Genomic DNA, 18686 nt, shown 5'->3' with positions numbered 1-18686 from the left:
TAATAGTCTAGGTACGTTTAAAGCCAAAGGTTCAAAAAGCTGTGTTATTTCTAGCTCCTTCCACAATTCTTGGGGAGTTTTCTTCTTTTCACCAGAAACTTTTGTTTTCGATAACTCACTAATATATAATTTTCTAAGGCTAGTTGCTAAACAATAGTGTTTACTTTGAATCCATTTGCAGAAAAGTCTCCTACTTGCTTGGATATCTCAAGAAAAATGTTTTCTCCCCTACGGTAATTATACTGTTTTTATTATTAGAATTCCCCGTGTTTTGATTTATTTAAAGACAATTCTCTCAAATAAGTCTTTTAAGTTTTTGTCACAAAAATAGCTTTAAAAAAAAATGACCAAAATAGTTTTTTTTTAATTTTTAATATTTATTTTTTGGTTTTTTTTTTTAATTTGAAACTCTATCTCCAAATTCACACCCATTAACTTTAAATCTTAAGTCTAGATTAGTTAATCCTAGGATAAAATTTTTAATAAAACTTATTTTAGTCATTTTCTTCGTTGAAATTTTTTTGTGACAAATTAAAAAAAAAGACTATACTAGAGAATTTATTTTTATTTAGTCTCAAATTGTTTGTATCTTACAAGTGTAAACTAAAGGAGAAGAGAAACTATACGTATATATGAAGCTAATCAGCATATCCGTTGGCATATTCCGTATATGCCTGTAATTAGTTATGAAGTTCACATTTTCTTAGATGCTTATGAAATAAAAGGTAGAAAAAAACAATGTGAGATATTGGTCTCGTGATATATTAAAAAGAAGCCAAATCAGGAAAAGGGAAAAGTCGAATTGGTGACTGACTCATCAGTCCACTCTAAAGTCACCATGGCGACCGTACACATGCAGCTTGGTCCGTTCCTGATTTCGTATGACGACGTACGACACTCAAAATTTAATTATTTATTCTCTTTTTTTTTTTGTTTATGGAAAACATATTCATTACTCATGTTATATTTGACACCTACTGACCTACAAATATTTTGTATTGCACTTATTAATTTTTATTTAATTTTTTTTAGAAAACAACTTAAAGTACTTAATTATAATTTTCCTTAAAAGCTCTACAAATCCTCAAAATGTTTATCTATTGACTACCCAGCATTGATTATGGGGGAAATTACATGTTTACCACTTTCATGATACCACTTTCATGAAACCATTTTTCATTTTTACCACCACTAATGAGACATTTTCAAAAATACTTTTTTTCATTAAGTGGTAAAAGACTCTTATGTCCTTGTTATTTATATATATAATAAATTATTATTTAAATAAAAATAAGCAAAAAAAAAGTATAAAATAAAATAAAAAGATAAAAAAATATAAAAAATATAAAAAAGTAAAAAAAGTAAAAAAAAAAAAATGTAAACTTTTTTTGAATTTTTTTTATTGATTTTTTTTTATTTTTTTTTTTCAAATTTCTTTTTGAAAAACGAAAATTATGTTTGAAACTATTTTTTTTAAAAAAATTTATATATTTTTTAAGTATTTATATATTTATTAGAATAATAAATTTCACATTCCAAAAACCCCACTCCACTCCTCAACTCTAAACTCTAAGTCTAGATTAGTTAACCCTAAGGCAGTGGCGGACCTATGTACATCAATGGAGTGCCACCTGCAACCCCTTAAATCTGTATAAATATTATTTTGTCCATAAAAACAATGAAAAATTATTAGCTCTCCTGGTTAAGTTCAGCATCTGACCTTCTAAACCATTGTTCAAATCCCCTTGATGACACATTTTAGTTGTTTTTCCTTTTTATGTACATAGTTTGATCCAGGTTAAATTTAATCTTGGGTCCGCCACTGCCCTAAGGGTATAATTGTATTACACCATTCGTTAAAAGTGAGGGTAAAAGTGGTTAGTGTAAACATGAAAAGTAATACTATGAATGTGGTATTTGTGACAATTTCCCTTGATTATGTGGATAATAGGTTTACATACTTCTACTTTTATTGATTTTTGTCAACTCAAATAGTTAAATTTTAAAGTAATCATTTGTCATTTAATTTGAAAACAACTTTCGCAAGAAAAGTGTAAGCACAAGAGAGAATTAACCATATGTTATTCAGTAAAAAGTTAATTATTGGTCAGATGTGTTAACACTATCCCATAAATTTATGTTTGATAAGTTCAAAAAAAATCTATGTTATGCTTATCATAAAAGAAAATATAGTTGCTAAAGAGTAAAACTACAAAAAGATTTGTTTTGTAAATTTACAAAACGATTTCTTTTGAAAAAATAACAAAAAGATTTCCATAAATTAAACAAGAAAAAAGGTTACAAAAAAAAATTTCAATAAATTAAATAAAATAGATAAAGAGAGTTTCAGCTATAAATAAGGTACAACTACACATCGAATGGACTAGATTTGGCTACTGAGATTTTTTTTCTAAACACTTTCAGAAAAACTAAAATAAACTTTATCAACTGTTTCTTCTCCTTCCATCATCTTCCTCGTGTACGAAACTGCTCGGCCCTCTTTACTTTACTTTCACCAAATTATATCTCCTTTATTTACGCGTGTCAATCTGAAAATTTCTGGGGGATTTTTGATTAGATTTGAGGACTAAGGTTTAAAACTAGGAAGCATCAGCCATGGCTACTGGAAGTTTGAAGAAGATGGCTTCCATTGATGCTCAGCTGAGGCTTATTGCTCCAGCTAAAGTCTCTGAAGACGACAAGCTTGTTGAGTACGATGCTCTGTTGCTGGATCGGTTTCTCGACATTCTTCAGGATCTGCATGGCGAAGAAGTCAGAGAGTTTGTATGTTTCTCTTCTTTAACTTTGTTATTTGAACTGTGTTTGTGTTTGTGTTTGTTGTTTCTCCTTTTGTTCTGAAACAGACAATGTTTTGTTTTGTTTTTGTCTGAAAGGTTCAAGAATGCTATGAGGTTGCTGCCGATTACGATGGGAACCGCAACACTGAGAAGCTAGAGGAGCTTGGAAACATGCTTACTAGTTTGGATCCAGGAGACTCAATCGTGGTCACAAAGTCATTCTCCAACATGCTTAGCTTGGCTAATCTTGCTGAGGAAGTCCAGATTGCCTACAGGCGCAGGATCAAGAAGCTTAAGAAAGGAGATTTCGCTGATGAGGCCTCTGCGACAACGGAATCCGATATTGAAGAGACTCTCAAGAGGCTCTTGCAGCTTAACAAGACCCCTGAAGAGGTCTTTGATGCTCTCAAGAACCAGACTGTTGACTTGGTCTTAACTGCTCACCCTACTCAATCTGTTCGCCGGTCTTTGCTTCAAAAGTTTGGAAGGTTTGTTCTGAGTCCCAGACATTTTGATAGCTTGTGACTTTGTGTTACTTAGGCATGTGGGTTCGGTTAGTTCTGTTCAACATAAATCTTACCGAATTAACCCGAAATAAATTTTGGTTAGGTATTCAGTTATTTCGGTTTTTCAATTGAAAATCTTACCGGAGTTTTTAATTTCGGTTTAGTTTTGTTAAAAATTTGATAAATTTGGTTAGTTCGGTTTTTCCGTTAGTTTGGTTCGAAATTTGGTTAGCTCGGCCCCAGTTTCTGGTATGGTTTGGGCATAATATTTAAAAAGAAAAAAAAATTGAAGTAACTGATTGCCTAACCGAAAACCTACCGAGTCAAACCAAGCTAACTGAAGTTTCTTTCGGTTTGGCGAATTTGGTTCGGTTTCAATATTCCAGGCCTAGTTTTACTGATGTATTGTGTTTTTGAATGTTTCCAGGATTCGTGATTGTTTGACACAGTTATATGCAAAGGACATCACTCCTGATGATAAACAAGAACTCGATGAAGCTCTGCAACGAGAGGTATACACAAAGTGAATCTTTTATTATTGCTTTGCAATATACTTAAAACTCTTGTGTTTTGTTGGCACCAGATTCAAGCTGCTTTTCGCACTGATGAGATCAGAAGAACTCCTCCTACACCACAAGATGAGATGAGAGCAGGGATGAGCTACTTCCATGAGACAATCTGGAAAGGAGTTCCTAAATTCTTGAGACGTGTTGACACTGCTTTGAAGAACATTGGTATCAACGAGCGTGTTCCTTACAATGCTCCTCTCATTCAGTTCTCTTCTTGGATGGGTGGAGACCGTGATGGTACCCTACACTCTTATTATTATTACTTCTGTATCCTCTTGAAAACATGATTTTAACTATCAAACATGTCTTAATCCAGGAAACCCTCGAGTCACTCCTGAAGTTACAAGAGATGTATGCTTACTAGCAAGAATGATGGCTGCTAATCTCTACTTCTCCCAGATTGAAGATCTTATGTTCGAGGTAAAGAAACGTCCAAAGCTCACCACAGCGTCCTTAGTTTCTTTCTTTGGTTGTTAATGTTTGGTTTATTTGTAGATGTCCATGTGGCGTTGCAATGAGGAACTTCGTGTTCGCGCAGAAGCTCAAAGATGTGCCAAAAGGGATGCCAAACACTACATAGGTGTGTGTTTACCATCTAGCTAGTTTAAGATATTATTATAGTATGTTTTGATGTGCGTTCGATTTTTTTAGAATTTTGGAAGCAAATCCCTTCAAGTGAGCCATATCGAGCCATTCTTGGAGACGTGAGGGACAAGCTGTACAACACACGTGAGCATGCGCGTCAGTTACTGTCTAGCGGCGTTTCAGACGTTCCTGAAGACGCTGTTTTCACAAGTGTGGACCAGGTGTGTTCTCTAGTTCCTTCCAATGTTCAAAAAATCGGTCATACCTAAAACGATTTTCTGAAAATTTGATTTATGTTACTCAAATCAGTTTAAATCGTTTTAAATTGGTTAAAATCGGTCTAATTAAGTTTAAAATAGATCTAAATTGGTCTAAATTTATTAAATCAAATGTTAGCTTAAACCCACAAATTTGTTTAATTTCTTTTTTTCATATTTTAAATTCTTATAATTTATCAAAATAATCCAAACTGAAACATTGTTTGTTGTTTGATTTGCTTCTTTAGCTAACTAACTTTCTGTTTCGTTCCAAAGTTTTTGGAGCCGCTTGAGCTTTGTTACAGGTCTCTCTGTGACTGCGGTGACAGACCTATCGCTGATGGAAGCCTTCTCGATTTCTTGCGCCAAGTATCTACATTTGGACTCGCACTCGTGAAGCTTGACATCCGTCAAGAATCCGACAGACACACCGATGTTTTAGACGCTATCACACAGCACTTAGGCATTGGATCTTACAAAGAATGGTCAGAGGACAAAAGACAGGACTGGCTCTTATCCGAGCTAAGCGGGAAACGCCCTCTCTTCGGACCTGATCTTCCCAAAACCGAAGAGATAGCTGACGTGTTGGACACGTTCAAAGTCATCTCAGAGCTTCCTTACGATAGTTTCGGCGCTTACATCATCTCAATGGCCACTGCTCCATCAGACGTCCTCGCTGTTGAGCTCTTACAACGCGAATGCGGGATCACTCATCCTCTGAGAGTCGTCCCTTTGTTTGAGAAGCTAGCGGATTTAGAAAACGCTCCTGCTTCGGTTGCACGTCTCTTCTCGATAGAGTGGTACAGAAACAGGATCAACGGTAAGCAAGAAGTCATGATAGGGTACTCTGACTCAGGCAAAGACGCTGGGCGTTTATCCGCCGCGTGGCAGTTGTACAAGACGCAAGAGGAGCTTGTGAAGGTTGCGAAGGAGTTTGGAGTGAAGCTGACAATGTTTCACGGGAGAGGTGGGACTGTTGGGAGAGGAGGTGGACCGACGCATCTTGCTATCTTGTCTCAGCCTCCGGATACCATTCACGGGCAGCTGAGGGTAACCGTTCAAGGAGAAGTTATAGAACAGTCTTTTGGAGAAGAGCACTTGTGTTTTAGGACTCTTCAGCGTTTCACGGCTGCTACGCTCGAGCATGGAATGCATCCGCCTGTTTCTCCTAAACCTGAGTGGCGTGTGCTCATGGATGAGATGGCTGTAATTGCCACTGAAGAGTACCGCTCTGTTGTCTTCAAGGAGCCACGTTTTGTGGAGTACTTCCGTCTGGTAAGTTCTTTAACCAACACACTTGCCTAGGCCTAGGATTTTTGTCCGAACCGAACTAAACTTCGGTTAGGAGTTCGGTTCGATTCGGTAGGTTTAAAAAATTTGGTTTTCGGTTCAGTTCGGTAATCGGTTACTTTTTTTCTTTTTTAAAAAATTATAACCACATCATACCATAAACCCAAACCAAAAAATTTAACAAAATTAAACCAAAATATAACAGAAATTAAAATCTTTGGTAGGATTTTCAAAAACCGAACCAAACTTTATTTCGGATTAATTAGGTAAGATTTGTGTTGAACCGAACTAACCGAAAACCGAAAGAACCCAATAACCTGAATTACTCGAACCTGCACACCTACATTTGCTCTAATTTCTCTCTGTTAAGTTGTTTAACCAACTCTCTTGTCTTATAGGCAACACCTGAGCTTGAGTATGGAAGGATGAACATAGGAAGCAGACCATCAAAGCGGAAACCGAGTGGAGGAATTGAATCTCTACGTGCAATCCCATGGATCTTTGCCTGGACTCAGACGAGGTTTCACTTGCCAGTGTGGCTAGGCTTTGGATCTGCATTCAAACGTGTGATCCAGAAAGACGCAAAGAATCTCAACATGCTCAAAGAGATGTACAACCAGTGGCCTTTCTTCCGCGTCACAATCGATCTAGTCGAAATGGTTTTCGCCAAAGGAGACCCTGGAATCGCTGCTCTCTACGACCGTCTCCTCGTCTCTGAAGAGCTTCAACCCTTTGGTGAACAGCTTCGAGTTAACTACCAAGAGACCAGACGCCTCCTCCTCCAGGTATTAACTTAGATGTTCAGACAGGTTCTTGGTTCGGTTTTATGAGTTTGGTTCTTTCCTTGACTAGGTGGCGGGTCACAAGGATATTCTTGAAGGTGATCCATACTTGAGGCAAAGGCTGCAGCTACGTGACCCATACATCACGACGTTGAACGTGTGCCAAGCCTATACGTTGAAGCAGATACGTGACCCGAGCTTCCACGTTAAAGTTAGGCCACACTTGTCTAAAGACTACATGGAGTCTAGTAAACCAGCGGCTGAGCTCGTTAAGCTGAATCCAAAGAGCGAGTATGCACCTGGACTTGAAGACACTGTTATCCTCACCATGAAGGGTATAGCCGCCGGTATGCAGAATACCGGTTAAGGCATTTTAATTTATCATCCATTTGTACTATCTTCGCTATGTATTATTATTCTACGATGTGATAAATCTCTCTGAATCCTACGTACGCTTTTCTTATGAGCATGATATGATAATTTCTTGTTAAGCATTGCTATTTTGATACAACAAATTGTCTTAAAATGAAACATATACATATTCTAAACCAATAAAGGAAACAACAAGGCAGTAGATATTGAGAAACCAAGAAAGAAAGAAAAGAATCAGATGAACTGGATGTTGTTGCAATTTGATGAAACTATGGGGAGAGTTAACAAATTAGCTCGCAAGAAGATGCTGTTGTCCATGGCGTCAATAACTCAACAATAAACTTGTCACAAACAAACAAAGAAATAGTATTGTAACACAAACATTGCGCTAGAGCTTCCTAACATATGTGTTGATATAATGTCTGTGTTTAAAATGAGCATCTGACTCCATCTGCTTCCGAGTGTGATTCAACCGTCTTCTTCAATAAGATGTAAGCTAATTACTTCTCTTCAATTGATATTTTTAAACTTAAATCGTTAAAGTTATCTGTATATGAAGATTTGTTTGGTTTTTTTTTTGGCAGGATAGGTGACTATTACCGCTACCTTGCTGAATTCAAATCAGGAAATGAGAGAGGATAGAGGCTGCTGATCAGTCTTTGAAAGCCTGTGAGGTGTTCTACTAGTGTGAATGATTTATACTTGTCAGTTTTTCCTTGAATTTTTCTGTCTTCTACTAGTAGATCATGAACTCACCTGAATGGTTTTAGAGATTGTTAACTACTAATAATATAAATGACTCATTGTTTCATTGGTTCATGCGCATCAACCACACCAGAATAACTCTGTTCAGTTTCTTTCATATGGTTAATATAGAATGTAGCACATTATATATAACACAAGACACGTGAATTGATAATGAAGCTTGCATATCTAGAATACTTCTGAACACTTTACTCGTTCAAAGCAAGCAGAGTCAAACCACATAAATTTATATAGAAAAAAAAGAATGAACAATTTGTTGAATGATAGAATAATAGCTCTTCTCTTAATTCTTAAAAATAGGCTTTTGGGATAAGATTATGGGAAGCAGATAATAATATGATTGATCATAGGCTTTCGTATTATAAGAGGAAGTGCTTTATAGAGTCCTCAAGAAACTGGTGGCTCGGACATATCATCTCCTTCACCTTATCTCCATTTTTGTACATCTTAAACGTTGGAACTTTCCTGATACTCTCTGCCTTCGCCAACGCCACGCTTTCCTCCACATCCACCTAAATAACATTTTATTTCCTCAGTTAAAACACTGCGAGACGAAGGGCTCTGAGACGATTTTTTGGCGACTAGGGTTTCTAAATTTCCTCTTCCCCAAGGCAGCTCGCCGGTGCCGCCAGAGGGATTCCGATGGTGGATCCGGCTAGTTCAGAAGTTCAGGAGGAGCGTGTTCTCCCTCCTAAAGTTCCAGTTACACCGCAAAAAGATTGGGTTCGTGCTGTTCAAGGTGAACAGAAAGGGTTAATGAAGTATGATATTGAAGTTACGATGAAGGATGGGGTAGGTTCGGTTAATGTTCCGGATGAAATCATTAAGGATGCTTCTCCTCTTTGGGAAGACTTTCTGATGGGAAAATTCTTGGACAAGGCTCCTCATATTGCTAAAGTTCATGCAATAGTGAATAAGATTTGGTCTACAGGAGATAAATCTCAGATGGTGGAAGTATTTGTGATTAATTCAAATACAATGAAGTTCAGAATTCCGAATCTGTCTATCAGAAATAAGATTACTCGCCGTGGTATGTGGAATTTAGCAGGAGTTCCAGTGGTCATGTCCAAGTGGACTCCCTTCATTGAAGATGATCAACCGGAAGAAAAATCCATCCCTTTGTGGGTCCATCTCAAGAATGTTCCAACAAATATGGTGTCTTGGAAGGGATTAAGTTTTATCACTAGCCCTGTTGGTGTCCCGACTAGGCTCCATCCGGAAACTGCTCAGTGTATTAACATCAAAGTTGCAAAGGTGTTTGTGAATGCCGATCTTACGAAAGATCTACCCAAAACCATGAGTTTCAACTTTCATGGCAAGGAAACTCTGGTAGAATATTACTATCCTTGGCTCCCATCAAGATGTTCAAACTGCGCGAAGTGGGGACATCTGGAAAAAGCTTGTTTAGCGCCTAAAAAGGTCCAACAAGTAGAAGAAGTAGAGGATGGAGAAATTGTTGCATTGGCTATTGGTGTAACTGATACTGTTGAAGCGAGGTCAGATATTCTTGTCGAAAACACTGAGGAAGCTATTATCCCGAGTGTTGATAACACAGAAAATCTCGGTGTGGTCGAAACAGAGGATACTCTGATTTTAGAGAAAAGCGTAGAAGAGAAGGTTGATTTGGAGAAGACTACAAACGCAGAAGGAGATGAGTGGATGGATGTATCTCCTGGCAAGGCGAGTAGATCGCCTAGAAAAACTCTAGATATTGAAGAGATTTCGATATTATCAAACTCAAGATTTTCGGTTCTCTCTCCCACCGAGGACGTGGAAGATGAAGAAGTTGATCCTATGGATGTGCCTGCAAGAGACACAGAACAGGCTACAAATGTGAAAAGCGTTGTAAGCCAAAAACCAGAGAAGGAGAAAGAGGTGATTACTCGGCAGTCTCTTCCACGAAGCTCCAAAGATAATCACAAATATCTCACAGACACAAAGGTTCAGAAGGCAAAGGAGACGGCCACTCCTGCCCTGAACAAAATGTCTACTCGCAAATCTCAATGATGTCTGGTTTCTTCTGGAACATCAGAGGTTTCAACAAAAAAATTAAACACTCTGTAGTTCGAGAATGGATCAGAAAAGGATCGTTTCAGTTTGGATGTATGCTGGAAACGAGGGTTAAGGAAGCAAAAGCGAGTCAAATTGTTGAGTCAGTTTTTGGAGATTGGTCTTTCCTATCCAATTATGAACATAATAGGCTGGGAAGGATTTGGATAGTGTGGAGTCCGAAGGTTAGAGTGACACCATGTTTTAAAAGTGGCCAAGTAATTACTTGTGCTATCTTGTTGGAAGGTATGACTGAAGAAATCTTCTGTTCTTTTGTCTATGCTTACAACACAATAGAGGACAGGAAAGAACTATGGCAGGACTTGAAATCTCATCGGGATTCCCCTTTGATCAAGAACAAACCATGGTTGGTGTTTGGAGATTTTAACGAGATACTTGATGAGGAAGAACATTCGGGTAATGAAGATCTATCCCTGAGGTCTCACGGCATGAGGGATTTTCAGTCAACAGTTAACTATTGCTCTCTCTTGGATATGGCTTATCAGGGTCCAAAGCTAACGTGGAGTAATAAGAGAGATGATGGTCTCATATGCAAAAAATTGGATCGTACTCTTATGAATGACGAATGGATGCAGCTATTTCCTCAGTCTTATTGTGTTTTTGAGGCAGGGGGTTGCTCAGATCACATGAGATGCCGAATAGTGGTTAAAGAAGGGAGCATGAAAGTGTGTAAACCTTTCAAGTTCATTAATGCGATTGTTGATTTCCCAGAGTTCCTGCCTCTGGTAGAGGAGTATTGGAAAACGACTGAACCCATTTTCAATTCTACTTCAGCGCTCTTTAGGCTTTCGAAGAAGCTGAAAGCTTTGAAACCTCTGTTGAAAAAGTTGAGTAAGGAGCACATAGGGGAGATCGAGAAGAAGACCAAGTTGGCTTGGACGTTTCTATGTGAGTGTCAACAGAATACTCTGCTGAACCCCACTGAGGAAAATATGAAAGAGGAGAAAAAAGCATCTGATCGTTGGCACTTTCTGTCATTACTGGAAGAAAAAATACAAAGTCAAAAGGCAAAAGTCCACTGGCTAGGAATTGGTGATGGTAACAACACGCAGTTCTATCGCGCTGCTAAAGTACGAGAGGTCCGAAACTCTATAAGAGAAATCCAGCGCCAAGATGGATCTGTCGCAAAAAGTCAAGAAGAGATCAAAGAGGAGGCAGTAAATCACTTCACTCAGTTTCTCTCCACTACACCTGCGGATTATGTTGGTACCACAGAGGAGGAGCTCCGACATCTATTGGGATTTCAGTGTGAGGAAAACGACATGAGGTTGCTTGATGGAGAAGTAACAGCAGAGGAGATACAAAAAGTCTTGTTTGCAATGGCAGCTAACAAGTCTCCAGGTCCTGATGGCTACACATGTGAGTTCTACAGATCCGCTTGGCCCATAATCAAAGATGATTTCGTTGTGGCGGTGCAGTCTTTTTTCACCAAAGGTTTCCTCCCCAAAGGTATTAACTCCACGATACTAGCTCTCATTCCTAAGAAGAATGATGCCATCAGGATGGGAGATTACAGACCCATCTCATGTTGCAATGTCTTGTACAAGGTGCTTTCTAAAATCTTGGCCAACAGGTTGAAAAAGATCCTTCCAAAATTCATATCTCCAAACCAATCAGCCTTTGTCAAAGATCGGCTTCTCATGGAGAACGTTCTATTAGCTTCAGAGCTGGTGAAATGCTATCACAAGACAAATATATCCTCTAGATGCGCTGTTAAAATTGACATATCGAAAGCGTTTGATTCGGTTCAATGGCCTTTCTTATTGTCGATCCTCTCAGCCATCAAGCTTCCAGAAAAATTTGTGATATGGGTGAAGAAGTGCATAGAGTTGGCCTCATTCTCAGTTCAGGTTAATGGGGAACTAGCAGGATATTTTAACAGCTCTCGCGGTCTTCGCCAAGGCTGTTCGCTATCTCCATATCTTTTCGTCATATGTATGCAAGTTCTATCTAAGTTAATAAACAAAGCGGCAGTAGAGAAGAGAATTGTCTATCATCCTTACTGTCAAGACATTCAGCTAACACATCTCTGTTTTGCTGATGATCTCTTGGTATTTGCGGATGGGAGCAAACGTTCTGTGGAAGGGATCTTACAGGTTTTTAAAGAATTTGCATCTATGTCAGGGTTAAATATAAGCTTGGAGAAGTCTACTTTATTTCTAGCAGGGGTCTGCGATGAGAGGGAAGATATTCTTGCTCAGTTCCCGTTCGAGGTGGGCACACTACCAGTCAGATATCTTGGGCTTCCACTGCTCACGAAGCGTATGAACTCAACAGACTACTCTCCGTTGATAGAGAGGATCAAGAAGCGCATAACAACATGGACTGCTAGACAACTCTCTTTTGCGGGACGTCTACAACTCATTGGGTCAGTAATATATAGTCTCACCAACTTCTGGATGTCAGTCTATAGATTACCGAAACAATGTATTAAGGAGATTGACCAGCTCTGCTCAGCTTTCTTATGGTCGGGCCCAGCTATGAGCTCAAAGAAAGCGAAAATCTCATGGGAAAATGTCTGCAAGCCTAAGGAGGAGGGAGGGTTAGGGCTGAGATCGCTCACTGAAACGAACCGTGTGTGTTGTCTTAAACTCATATGGCGCATACTGTCTCAGACTACGCTGTGGGTTAGGTGGATTAAAAGGTACTTGATACGTAAAGGATCATTCTGGAGTGTTAAGGAAACGAGTTCGCTTGGCTCCTGGATGTGGAAAAAATTATTGAAATATCGTGAGCTAGCTAGATCTTTCACAAAGGTGGAAATTCGAAGTGGAGTGTCTACTTCTTTTTGGTTTGATGATTGGTCTCCATTAGGGAGAATCTTCGACATCACCGGTGCAGGAGGATGTGTAGCTCTCGGTATAGGCCTCAATGCAACAGTAGAGTACGTAGTCCAGCACTATCGTAGCCGTCGTCACCGTTCTGAACACCTGATCGCTATTGATATAGAGATAAGGAAACTGAGGACACAGGGCCTTCTTGATGAAGACGATGTGAAACTTTGGAGAGGTAATGGGGATATTTATAAACCAGAGTTCCATACAAACCAGACTTGGCATCTCACACGTATGCAGCACCCAACTATCTCATGGTACAAAGGAGTGTGGTTCTCAGGGGCAACTCCCAAGTATTCTGTTCTTGGTTGGATTGCAGCACACAATCGCTTGGCTACGGGAGACAGGCTACTCCAATGGAATGCACAGGCAAATGCTTTGTGCGTCTTCTGCAACTCTGCAGTGGAAACACGAGATCACCTCTTCTTTGGTTGTCATTACTCTGAAGAGATATGGAGGAATTTGACGAAGAAACTGTTGGGTCCGAGATACACTTATGAGTGGAGTAGGGTACTAGAACTAGTATCTGCAAACGTACTGTCGACTACAAACCAATTTTTGCTGAGATATGTCTTTCAAGCTCTTGTTCACACAATTTGGATTGAAAGAAATGGACGAAGACATGGATCACCTCATCAAGATCTAAGGAACATCATCAAGTTTGTAGACAAGCAGGTCAGAAACAGAATAAGCTCATTGCGTGGAAAAGGAGGGAAGTATCTAACCCAAGCAATGGCAAATTGGTTTGATTCACGGGCATAGAATTAAGCTTTATTTTTATGGTTTTCACAAAACAAAAACTCTAGAATCACGCTGCATTAGTTTGTAAAAAGGCCTTTTTTGTTTGAATAAATTTAACATTCTTCAAAAAAAAAAAATAAAACACTGCGAGACTGTGTTATAAAAAGGCATTGTTGGAGAGTGGTGTTACCATGAAGAAATGTACTAATGGATACCGAAGGCATAAAGTGTTGATGAAGGGAGATATCTCTTCGCATTGTCGGTTTGATGATGATTTGAAATGAAACACAGAGACACCTGAAAGAAAACATGTTTCCACTTTTAAGCAAAATCTCAACCTTTCAGATACAAATTATAGTCTTATGTTTAAAAACTTACCGGGAAGTGAAACAACGTTCTTGAACTTATCCAAAGTTGAAACCGCTTCAACTTGGTTATTGTATCCAAAGCTTTTAGATACTTGACTTCTGTTCATCACCGCGATTTTGGCACTCTCTAGAGACTCTGTAACTTCACTGTCTCCCGGAAGTTCCCTTCTCACAAACTCATAATCTCTGACAGCATCTTCCCATCGACCAAGCTATATATATCAAACAAACATTGTCATTCATACTCGGTTAATAAATGTTCAAGAAATTGTTAAGCAGATTATTCGGGATTTAGGTGAAGTCTAAGCATTAACAAATTATTATTTTTTCTTATATTTTACATTCATATCAAATATTTCAATTTTCGGATTTAATTATAAAAACATTTTGATGAACTATAAAAAATTAGATATACAAAAAAATGTGGCTTTTGCACTAACATTATTAATTAATTTAGATCCATTTAAATCAATTCAAACCAGTTTTAAGTAGTTTAAAACTATTTAAATCGATTTAAACCGAATTTTAAGAAGATTGTTTCAGATATAACCGATTTGCGGCCTCATGACAATACAAAAATCGGTTCATAACTAACTAAATTGAGTTATAATCTCACCTTTCCATATGAAGCAGCCCTTCTTAGAAGTGCCTTGATGTAACTAGGGTGAATCTTAAGTGCTTGATTACAGTCTTCAACTGATTTCTCCCACAAACCGAGCTTATACCAACACGCTGCTCTATTACAATACAATACCGAGTTGGAACCATCTTGTTTGAGACCGTCTCCATAAGCTACACTCGCGTCAGAGTATCTCCCTGAACTAAACAGCTCGTTACCACGAGTACGTGCCTTCACAACCATCTTCACGTTGTTTAAAACCGACACAAGCTCAGGATTGGTCTGGTCTAGCATCGCAGCTCTCTCTGCCTTTACAACACCGCTCTCAAATCTGCAACAAAAAAAACCCTATCATCTTTAAATAAAATCAAACAACCATCATAACATTTTCTTGTGTGTTGGCAAAGCTCTTTACCTTCCTAATGCCATATCAACTTGAGATTGGATGCAAAGGACATACGCTTCAGCCACCATGCCAAAGAGTTTAGCTTGTGGTTGAGTGTGGTAATAATGATCATGTCTTGGAATGGAAGATATACAAAAATCTGAATCCTCTATTTGATTAAGACGCAACAAGGCTTCAGCTTTACATGCTACAAGCTGTCAAAAAAAAACTCACTGTTAGTTAAAAACTTAAAATCATTACAAAGCTGGTTTAATGTTTTGTCGGTGATCTCTGACCTGAGGAGACGAATCAGCTCCGTTCTCAATGGCTAAATCGGTTTCTTTGACCACCGTTCTCCAATCTCCGATCTTCCTAGCCTCCCAGCAACGGCGGAGATGCTTCTCCAGCATCTGCAGCCGTTGGAGATCGGTTTGGTCCGGACATTGACCGGAGAAACAAAGATGACGTCTTGCATTCTCAGCTTCTCCCAATCTACACCGACAAAGATAAGAAGTCTCAATCTTTAAACTTAAAGACACACACAACAAGATTTAATTTACTTACCTGAGATAGAGTGAAGCTAGTCTTTGGTGAGCTCTAGAGTAAGACGGATCAAGCCTAACGGCTTCGAGACATTCTTTAACGGCTTCTCCTAACCGTCCTGACGCCGTTAACGCAGCCGCGCGGTTACTTCTAAACGCTGCGTTTTCCGGCGACAACGAGATTGCTCTGTCGTATAAAGACAGAGCTTCCGAGAAGTTTCCTCTTCTGTACATATCGTTCCCTAGTCTCTTCAGCTCCTCGGGGCTTTCACCGTCTGCTCTCGCCGAGTGGTTGCTTCCTCCGCCGCCGCTTCGCACGACGTTACCGTGTCCGTAGTTTCCCGTTCCCGTGCAGAGAGTCTCGGCCCTGGTCGAGCTCCGAGTCGCCATTCCGGTTTTCAAGATCCGACCCGACGGGCAAATGTTCCCGGCGGGTAAAACGGCGGGACTCGGCGACACTGCTGACGTGGCGGAGCTGTGGCTCGTCGCCGAGTGGGAGAAGCTAGAGCCGGAGAAGATCAGCGGCTTCCCCGTCGAAGAGGATCTCCGATGATCCGGTTTAAGATTCTTAACCGCCGGCATTACGGATCCGGGGCCACCGGGAATCTCGCCGGAGTGGCTTTTACCCGCCACCGACGGTTTTCCGGAAGCGGAGCCGGAGGAGCCGGAGCTGCTGGTGGGAGTCGCTGCCGCCGAGGAAGTGGAGACACGTGGCATTAAGGTGGAAACGGGAGAGCCGAGATCGAGTTCTCGGAAGTCTGGTTTGTTGATGACGTCATCGTTGTCGTGTCTCTGTAAACTCAATGAGTCGCGGAACCTTCCTGTAATAGCAGGCTCTAACGAAAGCCTTCTAGAATGAGACATCCTCGTACTTTTTTTTTTTATCTGGTTTCTAAAAAGCAAAATCTAATGGCTTCTTCCTTCAGCTTCTTCTTCTTCTCAGAAGAAAGTCAGAAAAACTCAACACCGAAGCTAAAAAGGAAACAAGTACTGTCGTCCAGAGAGAGAGAGAAAAGAAAATAGAAATATAAAGACAGATCTCGTGATAAATAGAAAAGGAGGAAGCAAAGAATGAAGTTGAAAAATATAAATAGTAATATGGATTTTTTTTTTAATAAATGTAATTTAACCTTGATCTGAGATTAGGACATTGATCTTCGTCTTCTGATGTTCATCACGAGTCTCTTTCTCTAGTTACTCTCGTGTCCTCACGGCTGCTTGTCGTTAAAAAGACAAATACAGTGATTTGTTGCATTTAATTCTTATTTATTATTAGTTACATTTATAAACCACATAAAGACTAAAATAGTTGACTTTGATTTTTGAACACACTGTTCGAAAAAAACAAACTTAATTAGACTTTCCGTGTATATTATGGAATTCGTTATCTTTATTTTTAGATACCAATTTGGAATCCTTTATATATTAAAGGAGAAACATTGTAATAAATGCGTTCACACTAAACCGGACACATGTCACGTGTAGAAGTATTGTAATAAATACGTTCACATTAAAATGGACACATGTTACATGTAGAGAGCTTCTCAGCCAAACTCTACATAAATATGTTCACACTATGTATTTTACGGTTTTTTAATATAAAACTCATATGCATAGTTCTTCTTTACGTTATTTTTACTGTTTACGAATAGAGCTGGAAAAATTATTCATAAATTTTAATTCAATTTGTTATCCGTTTTGATTCGAACCGAAAAATCCGGATATTCGTTACTTTACGAAGCAAATCAAATACTAAAATACAATATCCGTAAAAAAAAAGCAAATCCCAAATATCAATATTTATAGGAACCGATATCTAATTTGATCTGTTATATGCATATATATACATATATTTAAAAAATTATATATAAGTTATATATTATATTTTATATAAATTTTAAAATATTTTTTAAAATAATTTCATTTTAAGAATTTTATTTTTCATGTATTATTTTGAAAAAATATCATTTAATATTAATTAACATTATCTTTATATATTTATCAACCATCTTTATATACTTTTACATACACATATATGTGCACATTGACGTGAGCACCTTATAGCTAAGTATTTACCACAACTGAAATATCTATTTTTTTGGAAGTTAAAATATTCTTTTTCTTATTGTTTCTTTCACTCTCGACGAAATTGTAGTAAAATGATTTGTCTTAATAATTTTTTTTATTTTTTTTAAACTATTATCCATTTAGAAACTATAATATGAAACCATTGGTTCGACAGCACGACTATCTAAGATTCATAACATGAAAACAAACAAATAATAGTAATTTTTGATTATCACAGAAAAAAAAAACAAAAACATCAAACATTTTAACCGAACAAACCAAATAAATATTGATTTAAAATTGTAGGTATATTTTAAGAGATTAAAAAGCAAAAAACAACCTAAAACCGAACCGATATCCAGATTATACAGATTAATGTCTCCTTATTAAAAAAATAATGAAACTAATAATCACATTCTGCGCAAGGCGCGGGTTATTACCTAGTATTTATTATTTATCATGCATTGCTTCGTGTTGAGGAAAACGAAATATCAATGTATCTATCATACGTTGCATTTGTTAAGTGTACTACATTGAATATATCTAATACTCTTAATCATAGTTTATTTATAAATAGCCTCTGACGTGATATTTGTACATGTTTAATTCTTTTTGCCTAAAGTGTCAAGGCACGCAGATTCATGCACGTTCACTCATGTTCCTAAAATGTTACTCTATCAAATTTAATTTTCTTACAACAGACTATAGAATAGCATAAGCAGGCTATTTGTATAATTTAGCACTAATTAAACCTTGGTAGGATATTCAATGCAAGACATGTACCTATCATTTTTAATAAAAATTTGGTTGTTTTTTTTTTCATTTAGGAAATCCATTTCTAGGGGCGTTGTACAGAACTCTAGCATTAAATTTACTGCTCAACTGATTAAGATTCAAATTTGCATTGGTTATTTCTTAGATATTCAAATATTAACCAGTGTATAATTAATTAGTTATGAAGAAAAGTCCCTACAAGTGACTAACAAGTTACATTCTACAAAGTAATAGCAATTGAGGCTTCGACTGGTGACCATCGTTCCATCCCGCCCCGCAGTTAACAATAACAAAAATCTCTACATATACTATATATTTATGCATTTTTTATAACTGTTAGAATCACAGTTATACCGCTTGTT

The 18686-nt window shown here is 38.0% G+C and overlaps 2 protein-coding genes across 2 annotated transcripts; one reads left to right on the top strand and one right to left on the bottom strand.

Moving 5' to 3' along the window:
• The first annotated feature begins 2360 nt into the window (after positions 1–2360).
• Positions 2361–7281, top strand: LOC106450613 (phosphoenolpyruvate carboxylase 2-like). The gene is made up of 11 exons (XM_048780387.1): positions 2361–2479; positions 2579–2784; positions 2895–3286; positions 3732–3816; positions 3888–4110; positions 4190–4293; positions 4369–4453; positions 4525–4679; positions 4992–5990; positions 6404–6790; positions 6858–7281. The coding sequence occupies exons 2-11, from the start codon at positions 2617–2619 to the stop codon at positions 7152–7154; spliced, it is 2895 nt and encodes a 964-aa protein (XP_048636344.1). The 5' UTR covers positions 2361–2479; positions 2579–2616; the 3' UTR covers positions 7155–7281.
• Positions 7282–8130: 849 nt separating this feature from the next.
• On the bottom strand, positions 8131–16674 carry LOC106450615 (inactive TPR repeat-containing thioredoxin TTL3-like). The gene is made up of 7 exons (XM_013892307.3): positions 15506–16674; positions 15238–15433; positions 14972–15156; positions 14554–14887; positions 13948–14149; positions 13760–13866; positions 8131–8436 (listed from the first exon to the last, which is right to left on the bottom strand). The coding sequence occupies exons 1-7, from the start codon at positions 16345–16347 to the stop codon at positions 8284–8286; spliced, it is 2019 nt and encodes a 672-aa protein (XP_013747761.2). The 5' UTR covers positions 16348–16674; the 3' UTR covers positions 8131–8283.
• Between the last annotated feature and the right edge of the window lie 2012 nt (positions 16675–18686).

This window comes from Brassica napus, chromosome A5 (assembly GCF_020379485.1).
Source record: "Brassica napus cultivar Da-Ae chromosome A5, Da-Ae, whole genome shotgun sequence".
Lineage (NCBI taxonomy): Eukaryota > Viridiplantae > Streptophyta > Magnoliopsida > Brassicales > Brassicaceae > Brassica > Brassica napus.
The sequence above is the reverse complement of the archived record's forward strand: the minus strand, read 5'-3'. Positions and strand labels throughout refer to the sequence as shown.

Coding starts and splice junctions, on each gene's coding strand:
- LOC106450613 (XM_048780387.1), top strand. CDS start 2,617: ATGGCTACTGGAAGTTTGAAGAAGATGGCTTCCATTGATGCTCAGCTG. Junction 4,680..4,991: donor TTTTCACAAGTGTGGACCAG/GTGTGTTCTCTA, acceptor TTCGTTCCAAAG/TTTTTGGAGCCGCTTGAGCT. Junction 5,991..6,403: donor TTGTGGAGTACTTCCGTCTG/GTAAGTTCTTTA, acceptor CTTGTCTTATAG/GCAACACCTGAGCTTGAGTA.
- LOC106450615 (XM_013892307.3), bottom strand. CDS start 16,347: ATGTCTCATTCTAGAAGGCTTTCGTTAGAGCCTGCTATTACAGGAAGG. Junction 15,434..15,505: donor CTAGCTTCACTCTATCTCAG/GTAAGTAAATTA, acceptor TTGTCGGTGTAG/ATTGGGAGAAGCTGAGAATG. Junction 8,437..13,759: donor CATTAGTACATTTCTTCATG/GTAACACCACTC, acceptor AATGTTATTTAG/GTGGATGTGGAGGAAAGCGT.